The sequence below is a fragment of the Panthera uncia genome, assembly GCF_023721935.1.
Source record: "Panthera uncia isolate 11264 chromosome B2 unlocalized genomic scaffold, Puncia_PCG_1.0 HiC_scaffold_24, whole genome shotgun sequence".
NCBI lineage: Eukaryota > Metazoa > Chordata > Mammalia > Carnivora > Felidae > Panthera > Panthera uncia.
Window position 1 is genome coordinate 19,529,527 of NW_026057580.1, and position 20,278 is coordinate 19,549,804.

General features: G+C 37.0%; 1 protein-coding gene across 1 annotated transcript in view; it reads right to left on the bottom strand.

Annotated features, from left to right (window-relative positions):
- Nucleotides 1-20,278, bottom strand: part of PKHD1 (PKHD1 ciliary IPT domain containing fibrocystin/polyductin) — a 483,789-nt gene that overhangs the window by 15,357 nt on the left and 448,154 nt on the right. The window contains exons 64-65 of the mRNA XM_049653801.1: nucleotides 16,174-16,332; nucleotides 11,553-11,675 (exon numbers count right to left, since the gene is read on the bottom strand). Of these exons, the coding sequence (XP_049509758.1) occupies nucleotides 11,553-11,675; nucleotides 16,174-16,332 (282 nt within the window). The remainder of the gene's footprint in view (nucleotides 1-11,552; nucleotides 11,676-16,173; nucleotides 16,333-20,278) is intronic.

Below are 20,278 nucleotides of genomic sequence, written 5' to 3' on the forward strand. Positions count from 1 at the left end.
GAGAACAGTGAAACAGAAAAAAAGAGGGAGACTAAGGAAAAGAGCATGATTTAACAATTAGAGAAATCAGTGACTCATCAAAAAGGAACAACATAAGAATCATAGGGGTCCCAGAAGGTAAAGAGGGAGAAAAAGGGGTAGAAGGGTTATGTGAGCAAATCTTAGCAGAAAACTTTCTTTACCTGTGGAAAGACAGAGACATCAAAATCCAGGAAGCACAGAGGACTGCCATTAGATTCAACAAAAACCGACCATCAACAAGGCATATCATGGGGCACCTGGGTGGCGCAGTCGGTTAAGCGTCCGACTTCAGCCAGGTCACGATCTCGCGGTCCGTGAGTTCGAGCCCCGCGTCGGGCTCTGGGCTGACGGCTCGGAGCCTGGAGCCTGTTTCCGATTCTGTGTCTCCCTCTCTCTCTGCCCCTCCCCGTTCATGCTCTGTCTCTCTCTGTCCCAAAAATAAATAAAAAATGTTGAAAAAAAATTAAAAAAAAAAAAAAAACAAGGCATATCATAATCAAATTCACAAAATACTCAGGCAAGGAGAGAATCATGAGAGCAGCAAGGGAAAAAAGTCCTTAACCTACAAAGGAAGACAGATCAGGTTTGCAGGAGACCTATCTACAGAAACTTGGCAGACCAAAAAGGGGTGGCAGGATATACTCAATGTGCTGAATCTGAAAAATATGCAGCGAAGAATTCTTTATCCAGCAAGGCTATCATTCAAAATAGAAAGAGAGATAAAAAGTTTCCCAGACAAAAATTAAAGGAGTTAATGACCACTGAACCAGCCCTGCAAGAAATTTTAAGGGGGACTCTGTTAGGGGAGAAAAGACAGGGAAAAAAAAATACACCAGAAGCAACAAAGACTAGAAAGGACCAGAGAACACCACCAGAAACTCCAACTCTACAGGCAACATAATGGCAATACATTCATATCTTTCAGTACTCCAAACGTCAATGGACTCAATGCTCCAGTCTAAAGACATAGGGTAACAGAATGCATAAGAAAACAAGATCCATCTATATGCTGTTTACAAGAGACCCACTTTAGACCTAAAGACACCTTCAGATTGAAAGTAAGGGATGGAGAACCATCTATTATGCTATTGGTCAACAAAAGAAAGCAGAGTAGCCCTACCTATATCAGACATTCTAGACTTTAAAATACTGTATGATGAGATGGAGGGCATTATATATATATATATATATATATATATATATATATATAATATTATATAATAATATATATATATAAAATAAGGGGTCTATCCACCATGAAGACCTAACAATTGTAAACATTTATGCTCCAAATGTAAGAGCACACAAATATATAAATCAATTATTCACAAACATAAAGAAACTCATTGATAATAGTACCATAATAGTAGGCGACTTCAATACCCCACTTACAACAATGCACACATCATCTAAACAGAAAATCAACAAGGAAACAAAGGCTTTGAAAGACACACTGGACCAGATGCACTTAACAGAGATATTGAAAACATTTCATCCTAAAGCAGCAGAATACACATTCTTCTCCAGTGTACCTGGAACCTTCTCCAGAATAGATCATATACTGGGACACAAATGAGCCCTCAACCAGTACAAAAAGATCGAGATCATACGGTGAATATTTTTAGACCATAACACCATGAAACTCAAAATCAATTGCAAGAAAAAATGTGGAAAGATGATAAATACTTAGAGACTAAAGACCATCCTAGTAAAGAATTAATGGGCTAACCAAGAAGTTAAAGAGGAAATTAAAAAGTACATGGAAGCCAATGAAAATGATAACACAACAGCCCAAAACCTCTGGGACACAGAAAAGGCAGTCATAAAAGGGAAGTATATAGCAATCCGGGCCTTCCTAAAGAAGGAAGAAAGGTCTCAGATATACAACCTAACCTTAAAGAGCTGGAAAAAGAACAGCAAATAAAATTCAAAATCAGCAGAACCAGGAAATAATAAAGATTAGAGCAGAAATCAATGCCATAAAAACCAAAACAAACAAACAAACAGGAAAACATATCAATAAAACCAGAAGCTGGTTCTTTGAAAGAATTAACAAAATAAACCCGTAGCCAGTTTGATGAAAAAGAAAAAGGAAAGGAGCCAAATAAAATCAAGAATGAAAGAGGAGAGATCACAACCAACACAGCAGAAATAAAAACAATAATAAAAGGATTTTATGAGCAATATGCACCAATGAAATGGGCAATCTGGAAGAAATGGACAAATTCCTAGAAACATATAAAGTACCAAAACTGAAAAAGGAAGAAATAGAAAATTTGAACAGACCCTTAACCAGTAAAGAAATCAAATTCATAATAAAAAATCTCCCCAAAAGCAGGAGTTCAGGGCCAGATGGCTTTCCAGGGAATTTCTACCAAACAGCCAAGGAAGAGTTAACACCTATTCTCTTGAAGCTGTTCCAAAAAATAGAAATGGAAGGAAAACTTCCAAACTCTTTCTGTGAAGCCAGAATTACCTTGATTCCAAAACCAGACATAGACCCCACTAAAAAGGAGAACTATAGACCAATTTCCCTGATGAACTCGGATGCAAAAATCCTCAACAAGGTATTAGCCAACCAAATCCAACAATACATTAAAAGAATTATTCACCCCAACCAAGTGGTATTTATACCTGGCATGCAGGGCTGGTTCAATATCCACAAAACAATCAATGTGATCAGATCAGTAACAGAAAGCACAAGAACCACATGATCCTCTCAATAGATGCAGAGAAAACATTTGACAAAATACAAAGTCCTTTCTTGATAAAAACCTTGATAGAAGGATCTTATCTCAAGATCATACAAGGAATATATGAAAGACCCAACACTAATATCATCCTCAATGGGGAAAAACTGAGAGCTTTTCCTCTGTGGTCAGGAACAAGACAGGGATGTCCACTCTCACCACTGTTATACAACATAGTATTGGAAGTCTTAGCCACAGCAGTCAGACAACATAAAGAAAATAAGATGCATCCAAATCGGCCATGAGGAAGCTAAACTTTCACTCTTCACAGATGACATGATACTGTATATGGAAAACCCAAAAGAGTCCACCAAGAAACTGCTAGAACTAATCCATGAATTCAGCAGTCGCAGGATATAAAATCAATGCACAGAAACTGGTCACATTCTTATACAACAATAACAAAGCAAGAGAAAGAAAAATCAAGGAATTGATCCCATTACAATTGCACCAAAAGCAATAAAATACCTAGGAATAAATCTAAACAGAGTGAAAAATCTATACATGGAAAATTATGGAAAGCTTATGAAAGAAACTGAAGAACCCTCCTAAAATAAAGAAAAATATTCCATGTACCTGGATAGGAAGAACAAATATTGTTAAATGTCAATACTACCCAAAGGAATCTAAGTATTCAATGCAATTCCTATCAAAATAACACAAGCATTCTTCACAGAGCTAGAATAAACATTCCTAAAATTTTTATGGAACCAGAAAAGACCCCAAATAGCCAAAGCAATCTTGAAAAAGAAAACCAAAGCAGGAGGCATCACAATCCCGGACTTCAAGTTATATTTCAAAGCTGTAATCATCAAGACAGGTACTGGCACAAAAACAGACACTCAGATCAATGGAACAGGATTGAGAACCCAGAAGTGGGCCCATAAACATATGGCCAACTAATCTTTGAAAAGCAAGAAAGAATATCCAATGGAATAAAGACAGTCTCTTCAGCAAGTGATGCTGGGAAACTAGACAGCAACATGCAGAAGTATGAACGTGGACCACTTTCTTACACCACACACAAAAATAAACTCAAAATGGATAAAAGACCTAAATGTAAGACAGGAAGCCATCAAAATCCTCAAGGAGAAAGCAGGCGAAAACCTCTTTGACCTTGGCCACAGCAACTTCTTACTCAACACGTCTCCACAGGCAAGAGAAACAAAAGCAAAAATGAACTATTTGGACCGCATCCAAATAAACAGCTTCTGCTCAGTCAATGAAACAATCAGCAAAACTAAAAGGCAACTGACAGAATGGGAGAAGATATTTGCAAACGACATATCAGATAAAGTTTTAGTATCCAAAATCTATAGGGAACTTATCAAACTCAACACCCAAAAAACATATAATCCAGTGACGAAATGGGCAAAAGACATGAATAGACACTTCTCCAAAGAAGACATACAGATGGCTAACAGACACATGAAAAAATGCTCAACATCACTCATCATCAGGGAAATATAAATCAAAACCACAATGAGATACCACCTCACACCTGTCAGAGTGGCCAATGTTAACAACTCAAGCAACAACAGATGTTGGCGAGGATGCGGAGGAAGAAGATCTCTTTTGCATTGCTGGTGGGAATGTAAACTGGTACAGCCATTCTGGAAAACAGTATGGAGATTCCTCAAAAAATTAAAAATAGAACTACCCTATGACTCAGCAATTGCACTACTATTTATCCAAGGGATACAGGTATTCTGTTTCAAAGGGACACATGCACCCCAATGTTTATATCAGCACTATCCACAATAGGCAAAGTATGGAAAGAGCCCAAATGTCCATCTATGGATGAATGGATAAAGAAAATGTGGTATGTATACATACATATATATATATATATATATATATATATATATATATATATATAATGGATTATTACTCTGCAACCAAAAAGAATTAAATTTAGCTATTTGCAACTACGTGGATGGAACTAGAGGGTATTATACTAAGCGAAATTAGTTAAAGACAAATATATGACTTTATTCACATGGGGACTTTAAGATACAAAACAGATGAACATAAGGGAAGGGAAGCAAAAATAATATAAAAACAGGAAGGGGACAAAACATAAAAGACTCTTAAATATGGAGAAAAAAATAGAGGGTTGCTGGAAGGGTTGTGGGGGGGAGGATGGGCTAAATGAGTAAGGGGCTTAAGGAATCTACTCCTGAAATCATTGTTACACTATGTGGTAATTTGGATGTAAATTATAAAAAAATAAATAAATTATAGAAAGAAAAAAAAAAACCTAAAAAAAGAAGACACATTAACAGTGGGAAAAAAAAAGAATGTACTCCACTTTGGTTTCTCATTTGTCAATCAGGGCAGCAGTCCTGCCTACATGTTTAAGAAGGTATATGTAATAATTAAGATTCATTAATGTAGATTTTTTCCTTGAAGAGAAAAATTATCATATATTTTGAATAAGTAATGCATTGCAAATAAGCTATGGAAATTTTAAAAATATGAGAGAAAAATGCCTTTAATTCCAAATTATATCATGAGTGTTTATTTATTGTTTTATAATATTCTAGCAGTGGATATGTTTTAGTGAACCTGAATTCACTCATGAATCCATATGGAGTTTACTTTGGTATAATTTTTGAAGTGTGAGTCTAGATTGATAAATGTTGTAAACAGTCAAATTTACTAACCCCATTTAAAGACTAACAGTTGTTTTATTTTTATTATCTCTTTTATCATATGTTACGTTTATATATCTAATATCTATATCTCATTTATTTGAACTAATATCTGCATATATGCTTATGTCAGTATTATATTGTCTGAAAATAGTAACATAAATATTATTTCTCTGGTTGAGCTACCCATCCCTACTGCCTAAACTCAATTTCTTATTAAAAATTTGGCTTTGGGAGGCCTGGGTGGCTCAGTCAGTTAAGTGTCTGACTCTTGGTTTTGGCTCAGGTCATGATCTTACAGCTTTGTGGGTTCGAGCTCCACATTGGATTCTGTGGAGCCTGCTTGGGATTCTCTTTCTCTCTGCCCTGCCTGACTCACACTGTCTCTGTCTCAAAATAAATAAATGTAAAAAAAAATAAAAATAAAAAAAATTGGCTTTGTATCATTGTTCTGTATTATCTGAAGAACTTTAGAATCATCTTATGATGTTCTACTCAGTATAAAATAATGGCAGCTGCATTAAACCAAAATTAATTTAGGAGTTACTGATTTCTTTGCAATATTACTCAATCCAATTAGAAACATGGTGCAATTCCCTATGTAATCAAGTCTGCTCTTTAAACTATGCAATATAGTTTATTTTTTATATAAAAGTCCAATATACCTCTTGTTAACATTGTTTTCCAAGACAGCATCATCTTTAGTCACTATTATGCATTTCAATATGCCTTCTAACTGTATGCCACTGGCTTATACAATATTATTTTTGCATAGACCAACATAATTTTTGTGTAAGCAATTCAAATTATTTATAAATTATAGCATTTATGGGTTGCATCTTTTAAGTTAGTATTAAACAGTTATATCATCTACAATCATGTATTTTCTCTAACATTCTCTTAGTTTTTTTTTTTATATTGTATTTCCTAGCATTCTAAAATATGTTATAAAGTTGTGGTAATGAGTTATTTGTTTTATCTTAATGTGAGTAGTACCTCTTCTAATGTTCCCTTGTTAAACATGATATTGGATCTTGCTTACAGAGAACACTGGAACTCTCCATCTTATTTAGCTGAAAGTCTCTTACCCTTGGTATTTTAAAAAATATTCCCATTTTAAAAATTTTCTTAAGGAATTAAGTGCTAGATTTTATTTACATTTTTAAATTAGGAGATGTTCATATATTTTTAATTATATGACATGGGCAGTCTATTTATTAATAATTTCCAAATATAGTTCTACTTTCCTGGGAACGTGGGACAATTTTTAGTCCAGAGCTGTTTTGGTCTTCCTTGCTTTTGGACATCTTGTGGCCAGCTCTCTTCTTCCCTCTCCCTGTCATTCTTATAGGTCTGTACTTACAAAGGTAAATTCACAGTCCTTTTTATTTAATATTCATAAAATACACCATATACAGTCAATAGGACCCTAAAGTGGTAGACATAAAACCCTGAAGTTAATGATATAGTCACAAATCCATAATATCTTGCCATTTTTTCATGAATTTTCAGTTCCCAGCACTGGGAACAGAGGTTTGACAAAAAAAAAAAAAAAAAAAAAAAAAAAAAAGTGGCCAAAGACCTGCGATGTCTAGAGAAGGGAGCACTGGGGTCTGCAGCAATAGCAGTCACACAAAGACAAAGGCAATAGCAAGGAAACTAAGGTGGCACTAGATAGCATTCTGCCTGCAAGTCAGTCACATTTTGCCAATTGGTAGGACCCCAAAGACGTACAGTCATGATCCTGTTGTTTATCTTGTGAACCTGAATAAACTTTCTGCGTCTCTTTTAGAAAAATAAAGGGGCTTTTTTACAGCAGTTGAAAAAACTGCAGGAATCCAGGTTTCTCTAGAAAGGGAGAAGGGCAGGAACAGGTCTCATCTCATCTTTGCTTTCACCATTCACTCAATAACAATAATTATAAGCGGTCTAATATCCTAACACCCTATGGTAACAGTGCTGCTGGAATTAGAAAATATACAGAATTTATTCAAAAAGATCAGGACTACATGAACACCCATAACTATATTATATATAAAAGGTGTTAAGTGAACAAGAGGGAAGTGTTATAAAAGTTCAAACAAGGGGATTATTTATTCTAGCTTAAAAAAAAAGGAGAAACTGAATTTGATCTGGGATTGGAAGGAGTAGAGACTTTAGGTGTGTAGATACATTGGAAAATGTCATTTTGAAGCTGGGAGAAGTTGTGTATGGGGAGTGTTGTCCTGGAGAGAAAAGAAGGACAGGAGGAGTGGACATCTATAATGGGTGTATTAACTAAGACTGAACTGAAGATACATCTGTGAAACAATATAGGGGAAGGTGGAAACCAAAGAGGTTACAGTGATGTTGTTATTCAAACTTGGTGAGCAAGAGCACAGGGTGGTATGGGGAGCACCAGGAGGTAAAGAGAACTCTGAGGTGTCTCACCTGGGAGATCTGCTCCTTGTTAACCGAATTAGGGGAGCAAGGGAACAGTTGAGAAGGAATAATACAAAATGGAGCTTCGACAGAGCAAAACTAGACTCCCTCCCTGGCATTTCTGTAAACCTGAGTGTGTGCAAACTGGACAACCAGGCCCTTAGCAAATGGGATTTGAAACAGTGTGATATGATTTAGGAGCTTGAAGGACTAAACATGTAACTTAAGATAGTGATATTCTTTTCACTCTTGGGGAATTATCTCCAATCCTTACGTTCATCAGGGAATTATCTCCAATCCTTACATTCATCAAATACATATTGTTTGTTGTGATTGCTTTACACTTAATTGTTGCCTAGAATTGTTCTTTCATTTTACCCAAAATATTATTCTTGTGTCCCAACCAAATTGCACGCTCATAAAAGACAGGGGACCAGATATCACCTCTCTGCAACTAACTATACAGAGAAGATCTAATAAAGTACTAAACAAATATCAGGAGGCAAATAAATACTTATCCAATATTTATCGGGAGACATAATCTAACTACATTTAGTAAGCCATTCCAGCATCTCTCATCTACATATTACAAAGACAATAGCTTCTTCCAGAGTTTCTCAGCCTTGGCATTATTGACATCTTGAGCCAAATAATCTTTACTGTGGGGTGGTCCTGTGCATTGTAAGATGTTTATGGTATCCCTAATTTCTTCTCACTAGATGCCAGTAGTGTCCCCCCTCCCTGTGACAACTCTGACAACAATGCAAATGTCCTCTGGAGGTTGGATGACTAACTGTCCCCATTTGTCTGGGATAGAGGGAGTTGTTGAGACACAAGGCTTTGATTTTTAAAACTGGCAAAGTTCTGGGAAAACCAGGATAAGGTGGCCACTCTATTTGCAGGGCCAAAACTAGCCTCTCAAGAACCACTGGCCTATGGGAACAGAGAGCCATCTATGTATAATGAATTCTTAAAAACAAACAAACAAAAAAAAAAAAGAAAAAATACTGCCATCGAGGCACACATTTAATATTTTGGAACCCAAAGAGGAAGTAGTCATTTTCATTGAAGTAGGAGGGACTGGGAAAGACTTTATGAGAAAAAAACAAAACAAAACAAAAACATTTTTCAGCTGGTGCTTAAAAGCTTCAGGAGGTTTATAACAGGTGAAGATAAGCAATCCAACTGGGAGAAAGTGTGCAGGGAAATGGGTGGGAAGGTATTAGACACACCTGAGGAGGAGTGAGCTAGTGTAGTGAGTGTGGGCAGTGGGCAGAAAGGTGAATTGCAAAGTAAGGTTACAAAGATAGGAAGGAGTCATGCCTTTGAAGGCTTTGAGTCTTAAATAACAAGAACCAACAATAAATAACACATATATATCTTACATACAATATGCCAGGAATTGCTCTACACATGTTAGTAATATTAACTCAATCAGCACAACAACCATAAGTGTGAGCAGTGTTATAGCAACTTTCCTAATGAGGGAGCTGATGGACATAGAGGATAGTTGACTTCCTTGAGGCCACAAAGCAAGTCAACAGGAGAGTCAGGATTAAATTCAGTCTGCCTGACTCCTGGCTTTCATGCTCTGAACTGTCCCATTCTTCTGCCTCTCCAACTAACTTGAGAATTCATTAGATCTAACTAGCAGAGTGACCAGCACAAATATGAATTTTATAAGCTGACTCAGATGGCTCTATATGTCTGGCTGGTAATGGTAAAATATGAGGGATATATGCACCACTCCCTTCCTCCCCCAGTGTAACTCTCCACCACCCCTGTTATATCCACACAATTTTTGGCAAAAGCCATAACGTGATGAGTTTACAGTCTCAATATACTGGATGGTGGAAACAGTTCCACCAGCTGAATAATTTTAGTGCTATGGTATTGCTTAGTAAATGCAGTGTGCTTATGAGAGACACAGCCAATTCCTTTATTCGCAAAGGCCAAAAGTTTAGAAAAAGAGAGAAAAGGGAAACTAAAGTGCCACAGAAATACTGAAATAAACCAAATTTATTTAAAGCTTGCAACAATTAGTTGTTTTGTAGCTGGCAATAATTTCTGAAGAAAATAGGAGATGCCTCATTACTTGCCTTGGAATTGATGCTCTTCAGATTTGGACAGAGCTTAGGAAATAAGGAAACAAATCTGCTATGGTCCCTAAGGGAGGATTTGGAGAACACATCTTTCTATTTTTAACCTGGATGTCCTAATAAAATGGCCCCTGATACTCCCGTCTCTTCAATCTAAACTTTTCCGCAGGAACCCTGTCCCTTATCTCATTCCTGATAATTTATTAATAAGCCACCAGATAAAAAATGTTCCTTAATAAAACACCCAGGCATTGTGGACTGCTTAATGTAGTTAATTTAAGTAGGGTAACCGAGATTCATGTAGATAGCCATATTAGATTAGGGGGAGATTAGCATCACTCTTGCTGTTTGCTTAAGAATGCGGCTAAATATGCTGTTTTTCACAGTGCTGAATTCACATGAGCCTTTTCAAACACTTATGCTGAATTTACATGCAATAATATAGACAAGAGGTTTCTAGAAACCAAACAAAGTGGTCTTAGATGGAATTTGGAAAAAATTCCCGTCCTTTTCTCTCTATCTTCTTTCTTCTCACACCTACCCACTCCAAACCTACTTCCACCTTCTGGCATAGGTACAGGCTGAAGTATGGCTGGCTAATTTGTTGGGACATTTCTAAAAAACTAACTTCATTTCCTCCATGAGAAAAAATACAAACAGGCAAACAAACTGATATCTACACACACACACACACACACACACACACACACACACACACACCTGCCAGAGTTCGCTGAACTAGTTAGAGGTAGAACAACATTGAACTGCTACATTTTAGTTAAACATGGTACTCAGAATCATTAAAATTCATATTCTTTTTTCAAGCAGAAAATATGATAATTGACTATTCCTTAGAATAAATACAAATATTACTCTTTCTAGAGTGTATGCTTCAAAATGTTTCAGATTCATAAAAATTATATGAATATTTTTCATCCACCATATCCATATTTGGCAAATCCCTCTTGTGCTCTACCCACTGTCCTCCTGTTTTCTGTGTCTTAGAAGGGCAAAGGAAAATCATTGGTCTGAATAAATGCTTACCTTTTCTTTGCTTGGCACCAATTCCAATGGTAATATAGAAATATAACAAGCAAAATCATCTAGCATAATGTGCAATGTAAGCAAATAATGCATTTTGCTAAAAGTAACAAAACAACAAAGCAGAGCTTCACAGAGCTGACTCATTTTTAAGGGTTCCGTATTCAGCCTAATTTGCATAGTTGGTATTTGGCAACACCACTGTCTTATTTCCCAAATTCAATAATGTTGCCAGACTGGCAGCTTTGCAATAGCTAAGGGAAAGATTATATGCCTATGCTTTAGTTTTCCCTTTCTCTATGTAACAAATTCAAATGTTAAACCAATTATCATCTACTAAGAAAAAATTATAAATGTCAACTTGAATAATTGGTTAATAGCTGAGTGAATCAGATGGACTTGTATATTCCTGTATTGGGGTGTAATTTCCTTAAGAAGTAACAAAGAATAAAGAAGGGCCTAACAACTAAATTGATCCAGAAACTAACAACCATGTGGAGAGGGAGGCCACAGCTCATCCACGATGGGTCTCTGTTGTGGAAATCATCCCCATTGTCCAAGCTTACCTTCTCCCATCATGGCGTCTTCCTTTTCAGTCTCTACATGTGATTCTTGGCGTTTGGATGAGATGTGGATGTGATTCTTTTGACCATTAGTCTGGAATTCAGAAATATCTCCACTTTTTATTTCTAGGATAATGAAAAAAAATGTGAATGTTTCTTGTTTTTTAGATAAAATGACATTTTTTATTTGCAAATGTGCCCTAAGGGTTAAGGTGTTCCTCTTGTACGCCCTCACAAAATGATTGTGATATACACATGCAATAGAATTCATATGATGTATTGAGAGCTTAAGGAATAATGAAATACAATCCCATATACTGACCAGCAACTTTAAGGTTGGTTCAGTAGCCATATACAGTAAAACTAGCCACCAAATATGACTACTGAACATTTGAAATATGACTAGCTTAAATTAAGATGTGCTGTAAGTGCAAAATATACACCTGATTTTGAAAAACTAAAATACCTAATAGTTATTACATGTTGAAATAACTTTTGATAGATTAAGAGGATACTAGAAAATTACATCATGTGCCTCATGTTTGTGGTTCATGTTATATTCTTACTGGACAGAGCTGGTATGGAATGTTACAATACTCTTTACCTTTTATTTTGAAATAATGATAGATTCGCAGGAAATATAAGGGAGGGTTCATGCATCCTAAACCAGCCTCCTCCACTGTTAACAACCCAAATAACTATAATATGGTATCGAAAACAGGAAATTGACATGGGTACAATCCATAGAGCTCATGAAATTGTGTGTGCTTTTGACTGAAGACTTCTATTTCTTTTAATGTTTTATTTATTTTTGGAGAGAGAGAGACAGACAGAGAGAGACAGAGAGCGACAGCGCATATAAGCATAAGAAGTGGAGGGGCAGAGAGAGAGGGAGACACAGAATCCAAAGCAGGCCCCAGGCTCTGAGCTGTCAGCACATAGCCCTGAGTGGGGCTTGAACACAGGAACCATGAGATCATGATCTGAGACAAAGTCACACGCTCAACTGACTGAGCCACCCAGGTACCTTGAAGAATCTACTTTTGACTGATGAGATGTTTATATTCTATTCACTTATTTATTAACTACATTAATCAAAAATATATTTACATTGTTCATGCCAGGAACTATTCTAAGCAATAGAAAGACAATGAGTAATAAAGATCTGGTACCTGATCTTATAGAGCTTTTATTCTACTTTGGATAGCAGAGGATAAACACATAAATTTGTAATGTAATGTCAGATGCTGCCAGGCCACGGCATATGATCATTTTTCTCAAGGAAAAGCACTTTTGTGATTGAGTTTAGCTCAAATAGCTGATTTTTTTTCATGTAACACCATTTTTAGACTAAAATAACTTGGAAGAACGAAAGACAGATTCTGGCTATTCATTCTGGGGTATCTGGCAGATTTTTAAGTGAATGAAGCGAGTCTGTAACTTGTATGAAACAATTGATAATATTTGTTGCCAGTGATAAAATTCAAGCTTTTATGGGAGATTTAGAATTTTTGACTTCTATCAACTACAAATTTTGCATATTTCTAATTCTTAAAGTTTAATATTGATATTAACAAATGCAGGTTTTAAAAAATTGCAGAATGCAATATGTCAGCATTTGGAACATCTTTGTAACTCAGTGAAACAATATTTTCCAAATAGCTAACACATATTTCAAAATCATGCATGGATAAGTCTCCACTCAAAGTATATGATAGATTAATTTTCATGTAACGGACTATAAGAGTACATTGTGATGTACCTTTAAGGAACCATCTCTTGGCCAGTTTGGGTGTACTATCAAATAGGATTATCTGCAATTATCTATGAAGGCTATTAAAATACTCTTCCCCTTCTACTATGTATCTTTGTGAGGCTGGATTTTCTTCATATACTTCAGTCAAAACAATACATTGTAGCAAATATAATACAGAAGCTGTTAAGAGAATCCAGCTGACTTTTTAAAAAAATTTTTTAATGGTTATATATTTTTGAGAGAGAGAGAGAGAGAAAGAGAGAGAGACAAGAGCATGAGGAGGGTGAGGGGCAGAGAGGGAGAGGGAGACACAGAATTACAAGCAGGCTTCAGGCTCTGAGCTGTCAGCTGAAAGCCTGACATGGGTCTCTAACCCACAAACCGCGAGATCATGACCTGAGCAGAAGTTGGATGCTTAACCCATGGAACCACACAGGCACCCAATGCTGACTTTTCTTAAGCAGACATTAAAGAGTTCTATAAAAGTGCCATTTTTGTCATCATCTATATTTGAAAACATCATTTAAATTTTGTTTGTTTATTTATTTATTTATTTATTTAAGAGAGAGAGAGAGGAAGAGAGGGAGAAAGACATAGAATCCCAAGCAGGCTCTGCGCTGTCAGCACAGAGCCTGATATGAGGCTCGAACTCACAAATTGTGCGATCATGACCTGAACTGAAATCAAGAGTCAGATGCTTAACTGACTGAGCCACCCAGGTGCCCCCAAAACATCATTTTTGAAATTAAAAAAAAAAAAAACTGTTAATTATGTTAACATATAACGCATGTATTATTATATATATATATATATATTTTAATTAATGTTTATTCACTTTTTTTGAGAGAGAGAGAAAGAAAGAAAGAGAGTGAGCAAGCAGGGGAGGGGCAGAGAGAGAGGGAGACAGAACCAAAGCAGGCTCCAGGTTCTGAGCTGTCAGCAAAGAGCCCGACGTGGGGCTTGAACCCACGAACCACGAGATCGTGACCTGAGCCAAAGTCGGACACTCAACTGACTGAGCCACCCAGGTGCCCCAATTATTGGTATTTTAAACTAAATAAGTAAATTTTACATTTTCTCCTTTAATTTCTAATTTGGAAATATTAGTAGATGAACACACATTGACAAATCTCTTTGGAGTTTTCAATAATTACTGAAAGTGTAACAAGGTCCTGAGATCAAAATTTTGTAATCTGTTGACACAGACTGTGCAGCTGAATCAGAGAATAGTGTCCCATGATGAAGATGGGGAATGATACTTTTTATGCTAAAGTAATGGATGTTATAAGGAAGATATAAAGAAAATAAAAAGCAGAAAATGCAAATTACTCATATGGAACTGATTACGTGCATTTCACCCCCCCACACCCATTGCTAATTACTATACATTTTTTTTCATAAAGTTCCTCATGATCTCTTTACATTTTTGTAAAGAAAGTTAGGAGTCTGCATCCAGTCAGGAAAATGTGGGAATTTAATATAGCAAAAAGTGTCCACAGATAGTTGAAAAAGCAAAAAAGAGGATACTGAGGTAATGACATGTTAGTAATGGTAGGAAAATCTTCCTCGATAGCTGAGGAACAAAAGGGAAGAGATGGGGTGAGCAGAGCAGAGCTTAGTGGGAGGTCCCAGCATAGCTGGTGGGCTTAGCGCTCTCTCTCTCTCTCTCTCTCTCTCTCTCCCTCTCTCCCTCTCTCCCTCTCTCCCTCTCTCTCTCTCTCTACACACACACACACACACACACACACACACACACACACACACTCTGTTAGATTTTAAAGCAAAGACCACAACTTGCATTCAACAAATCATAGTGGACAGGATGAAATCCCATTCTTCTTGAGAAAAACAAGGTGTCCTTGAGTTTCCTTGCAGTTTGCCCAGCCCCACCACGACAGGGAGAGATATCAGGCTGATGCTTGGTTCAAAATAAAGAGGGCATCTCCTGGAACCTCCCTCCCCGGCATCTCTCAGAAATCCAAGCATTGTGAACCTTCTAGTAGTGGCACCAGACTTCGTTCTCTTTCCTTGCTTTATTTTGACTTTCTCTGTTTGCTTCACCTCTTTTGTACTCACTCTTGCCTATCACTTTGGTTTCCTAGCATCTCCTAATATCACAAATGTTTCGTCCACTCATTTGAGGGGGTGGAGAAAGGGATCCAGTACCCGGTCTGCACCTGTATCTCTCATCCTCTAACAGCAGAGTAGAAAGAAAGAAGCCTCTTTCACAGAACTTGCTTCCTTCAGTGATTCTCCATGTATCCAGCCTACACAAAAAAGATCTGCTTCTGGAAAAATGTCCAAGAACATGATTTCCACACTACTAGAGAGGAAAAAAAAAAACCACCAAGCATTCTCTTCCCTCTTTTGAATGAGAAGAGAGCATTCCCAGCTGAGTCTTGAACTTACTTTTTGGAAGATTACCTGGGCAGGGGAACATAGTGTTTGAGAGAGAGTGGGGTATGGAGCCACACTGGCTGGCTGTTTCCTGATTGTGTGACCTTGGGCAAGTTAGTTAGCTGTTTTGTACCTCATGGTCCATCTCCATAACACGGCTATAGTATTTAGTACCTACTTCATAAGGATGTTGTAAAGATTAAATAAATTCATGTGTATAAAGTACTTAGAACCTGGCCCATGGTGAATATTCAATAAGCATGAGCTTCCATTATTATTGCTATTATTATTTAAGATTAGGCAATCTTTGACTCTACTGTATGAACTGAATAATTTGGTTCCATGTGGTATACTGTGTTGCAGTTTCATAAAAATTTCTCTTTGGGGAAAGCAAAAGAAATGTTAATAGAGTATACATGATGATATTTCCACCTCCCCTGATATTTTCATACTGAAAAACAATCTACATACTTCTGCTTTTGCTTTTCTTAAACCAACAGCACACCAGACAGCATAGAGCCAGCCATGAGGCCACTGAGCACAGGGAAACAGCCAAGATGATGGTTGACTTCTCTGACATGGTTGCAGGTGAGACAACGAATGACTTTGATCGAGCTGTAAAATTGGCCCCTGTTAAAAAAAAAATCCCAATGATAACATATTAATAAGATATAAGATGCTGATAGGATAAAAATATTGTGGAAGAGATATGTTTATAATACCTGCCACTTAGTAGGTCCAATAAATATTTATTGAATTAAATAATTAAATGAACCAATAATAAATCCAAGATCCGCATATCTGAAGAACTACAAGAATCCAATTCCAACAATAACATACAATTGTTCTTTCCAATTCTCTCCATTGCTGAGGGGACATTCTTCCAATTCTCCCCTTTTATTCTCGGACTTACCTTTCCCCCCAATGCAAAATTTCAATTTCACTCTTATGTTCCACTAATTAGAACAGAAATGCTCTCAGCTCTAGAATGTGTGAAATCACTTGCTCTGACATATGTATCCTATTTAAAAAATGGCATGTAACACATCAAAACAGAGCAATGGGGATTCCTACCATGGAGCCAAGAGAATTTCTAATGTCCATGAGAATTTTGTTATCTGGAAAAGTGGGAGGAGGGCAGTGGCAAATAGATAGAGCCACTTTAGTTATGAAGCTAGGGGAAAATGGGCAACTTCCTTTAGAGACAGCATTTTTCTAAGAATTCATCTCAAATCCTTTAATAGACTGAAAAATTTGGTTCTCACTCCATTATTATTTTTGAAATAATTTTGAAATAAAGCTTTAAAAATTCTAAAAAATTAAAAGCTGGGGCGCCTGAGTGGCTCAATCAGTTAAGCGTCTGACTCTTGGTTTCAGCTCAGGTCATGATCGCATGGTTCATGGGTTTGAACCCCACATTGAGCTCTACATTGACAGTGCATGGCCTGCTTGGGATTCTCTGTCTCTCCCCTACAAGTGCATGTGTGTGCTTTCTCTCAAAATAAATAAATAAGTTAAAAAATAAATAAAAGCTTGCTTTTACACATAAAAATTTGTACATAAATGTTTATAGTATCTCTATTCATAATCACCCAAACCAGGAAACAACCCCAGTGTTTTCAACACAGAAATGAATAAACCAACTATGGTTTATCCAGACATTGAAATACTACTTAGCCATAAAAGGGGAAAATAATAAGGAACAAAAATAGGAAAGGAGGGAGTGAGAGAGGAAGTAATAAAGTCAGGCAGGCAGGCAAAGGAAAGAAAGAAAAAGAAAAAGAAAAGAAAAAGGGAGGGAAAGATAAAAGAAAGAAAACAGAAAGAAAAAGAAAAAAAGAAAGAAAGAAAAGAAAGAAAAAAGAAAGAAAAAAGGGAATAAAGAAAGAAAGGAAGAAAGAAAGAAAGGAAGAAGGAAGGAAGAGGGAGAGAGTGGGAGGGAGAAAGAGAGGAAGGGAAGGAGAGGAAGGAAGGGAAGGGGAAGGGAGGGAGGAAGAAAGAAAAAGGAGAGGATGTAGGGAGGGAGGGGGAGGGAGAGAAAGAAAGAAAGAGAAAAAGAGGGAAGAGAAAAAAAGGAAAGGAAAGGAAAGAAAAGGGAGGAAGGAAGGAAGATAGAGTGAGAGGGAGAAAGAGAGGGAGGGAGGGAGAGAGGAAGGAAGAAAGGAAGGAAGGAAGGAAGGAAGGAAGGAAGAAGGAAGGAAGGAAGGAAGGAAGGAAGGAAGGAAGGAAGGAAACAGAGAATGACTATTAATAAAAAAGTAACAACAGGTATGAACATCAAAGGCATTATACTGAGTGAGAGAAGTGTATCTTCAGAGGGTACATACTTTGATTCCATTTATAGGACATTGTAGAAAAGACCAAATGATAGAGATAACTAACAGATAAGTAGTTGTTAGAGATTAGTGGTAGTGGAAAGAAGAATGTGAGGACTGAGGAATAAAATAAGGGAGGTTATTTGGAAATGTTCTTTTTTAAATATTTATTTATTTTTGAGAGAGAGAGAATGAGTGAGCTTGCACTAGTTGGGAGAGGCAGAGAGAGAGGGAGAGAGAGAATCCCAAGCAGGCTCAGTGCTGTCAGCACAGAGTCTGATGCAGGACTCAATCTCACCAACATGAGATCACAACCTGAGTCTAGATCAAAAGTTGATCACTTAACTGAGCCAGCCAGGTGCCCCAGTTTTTGGAAATGCTCTATATCCTGATTGTGGTGGTGATTACATGAATCTATTAATGCATTTGAATTGATAAAAACATATAGAAATACTGTATGTTATTTAAATAGAATAATTTTTAATTTTGCCTATAATTTTGAGGGTGATAGATATGTTCATTATCTTAATTGTGGGGATGTTTTTGTGGGAATATTATAGTCATCAAAATTTATGAAACTGTATGTTTCAAATATGTATGGTTTCTCATATGCCAATTACACCTCAATATAAAAATGAAAAGTTAAAAAAAAAGCTTGCCTATGGACATGAGTTAGTGCTAGCCAACGATTTTTAAGTAGCACATTTAAAACAAACCAACCAATACCAAACTTCTGCTTTTATCTAAATAGCACAGGAAAAAAATAGAGTTTTTATTTTCCTACTCTAGGAAACATTGTGTTTTTCTTTGTTGTGCTTTCCTTGGGCTGAATCTGATAATTTGATTGAAAGTCACAGTCAGGTTTTCAGTCTCTTGACTCCTGGCTGACTCAGTCCCAAAGCTACCATAACCAAATTAGCTAGAAATGGTTCTCCTGTGTGTACATCTTATACTTGATACATACTTGGCTTGTTTGTTATTAATTAGTTGCTTTTTATGAGCATCTGAATAAGATAAATCTAGGCCAGAGACGGGGGAATAGATTTTACTGGGGATTTGCACAAGTAAAACAAAATTCCTCATTCTTTTATCCATTTTCCAATGATTGCTCAGTAATTGTTTACTTTGCTAAGTGGATAAGTGTTCTCATTCTGAAGATATTTACAAGCTAGTAAATAAAATGAGATGTATGTACAAACACTTGTTATACAAGTCAGGATGTGACACACGCCAACAGAATAAGGCCAATCAATTACTCTGGAGGGGGATATTTTCCATCAATGTGGTCATGGAAAGCATCTCAACAGAGAGAGTATCTAAGTGGGTCTTTGAAGGCTGAACAAATAAATGCATAAAGGAGAAAAAAGAAAATTGTTTAGGAAATTAGTGTTCAAAAACACTGGGAATTAATGCTGGGAAGCATTTGAGATAAATTTTGGTAGGCAGTAAATGTCAGCTGTAAGGCCCTTGACTATATTCTGAAGGCAGTGAGGTGTCACAGAAGGAAAAACTCTGAGCTGAGAAGTGACATGAACCAAGTGGGTTATAGAAGATCAGGACATGGTAGTGTTTAGAAAACAAAGAATGGAAGAGGGGCTGAAGTCAGTGATGCTAGTTTATAAGCCCAGAGAAATATCTGGGTCTAAGGGTAGAGCCCACCAGTAGCTGAACATTGCAAAAGTGTAATCTTAGATGTAATCTCAATGTCTTCACTTACTCATAAACAAATAGTTGTGCCTATGATGTGCCAAGTTTTTCTACTCTCTGAACATACAGTACTGAACTAAGCAGAATTCCTGTCCTTTCTGGAATGTCATTTCTCATAGGGGACAGAGCACATGGGCAGTGGATGAACAAGCAAATGCACTGATACCCTGATGCCAGGTGGCAGTAAGTGCTGTAAAGGAGACCAGAGAGAGGCTGGCAGACAGAGAAAGACCAGAGATGGACAGGGTTGGGAATGGTGGTGGCATAGACTGAGTGATGCAGAAAAAGCCTCTCGGAGGAAGTGACCTTTGGAAGAAACCTGAGTGGAATGACGCATGAGCCCTGTGCATTTCGGGAGAAAGAGTATTCCAGGCATGGAAATAGCAACTACAAGCCGAGATTCTCTGGATTTGGTGGCAAGGGGCATCCTTAGGTCCCTAGGTCCCAGTAGTCCCTGAGGACCCCCTAAGAACTCCCTGGCTCAGAGAGGAATGCTCAGAGAAAGTACAGCTAGACCACGGTAGTATCAATGAATGGGGAAAGGCAGGGTGGGA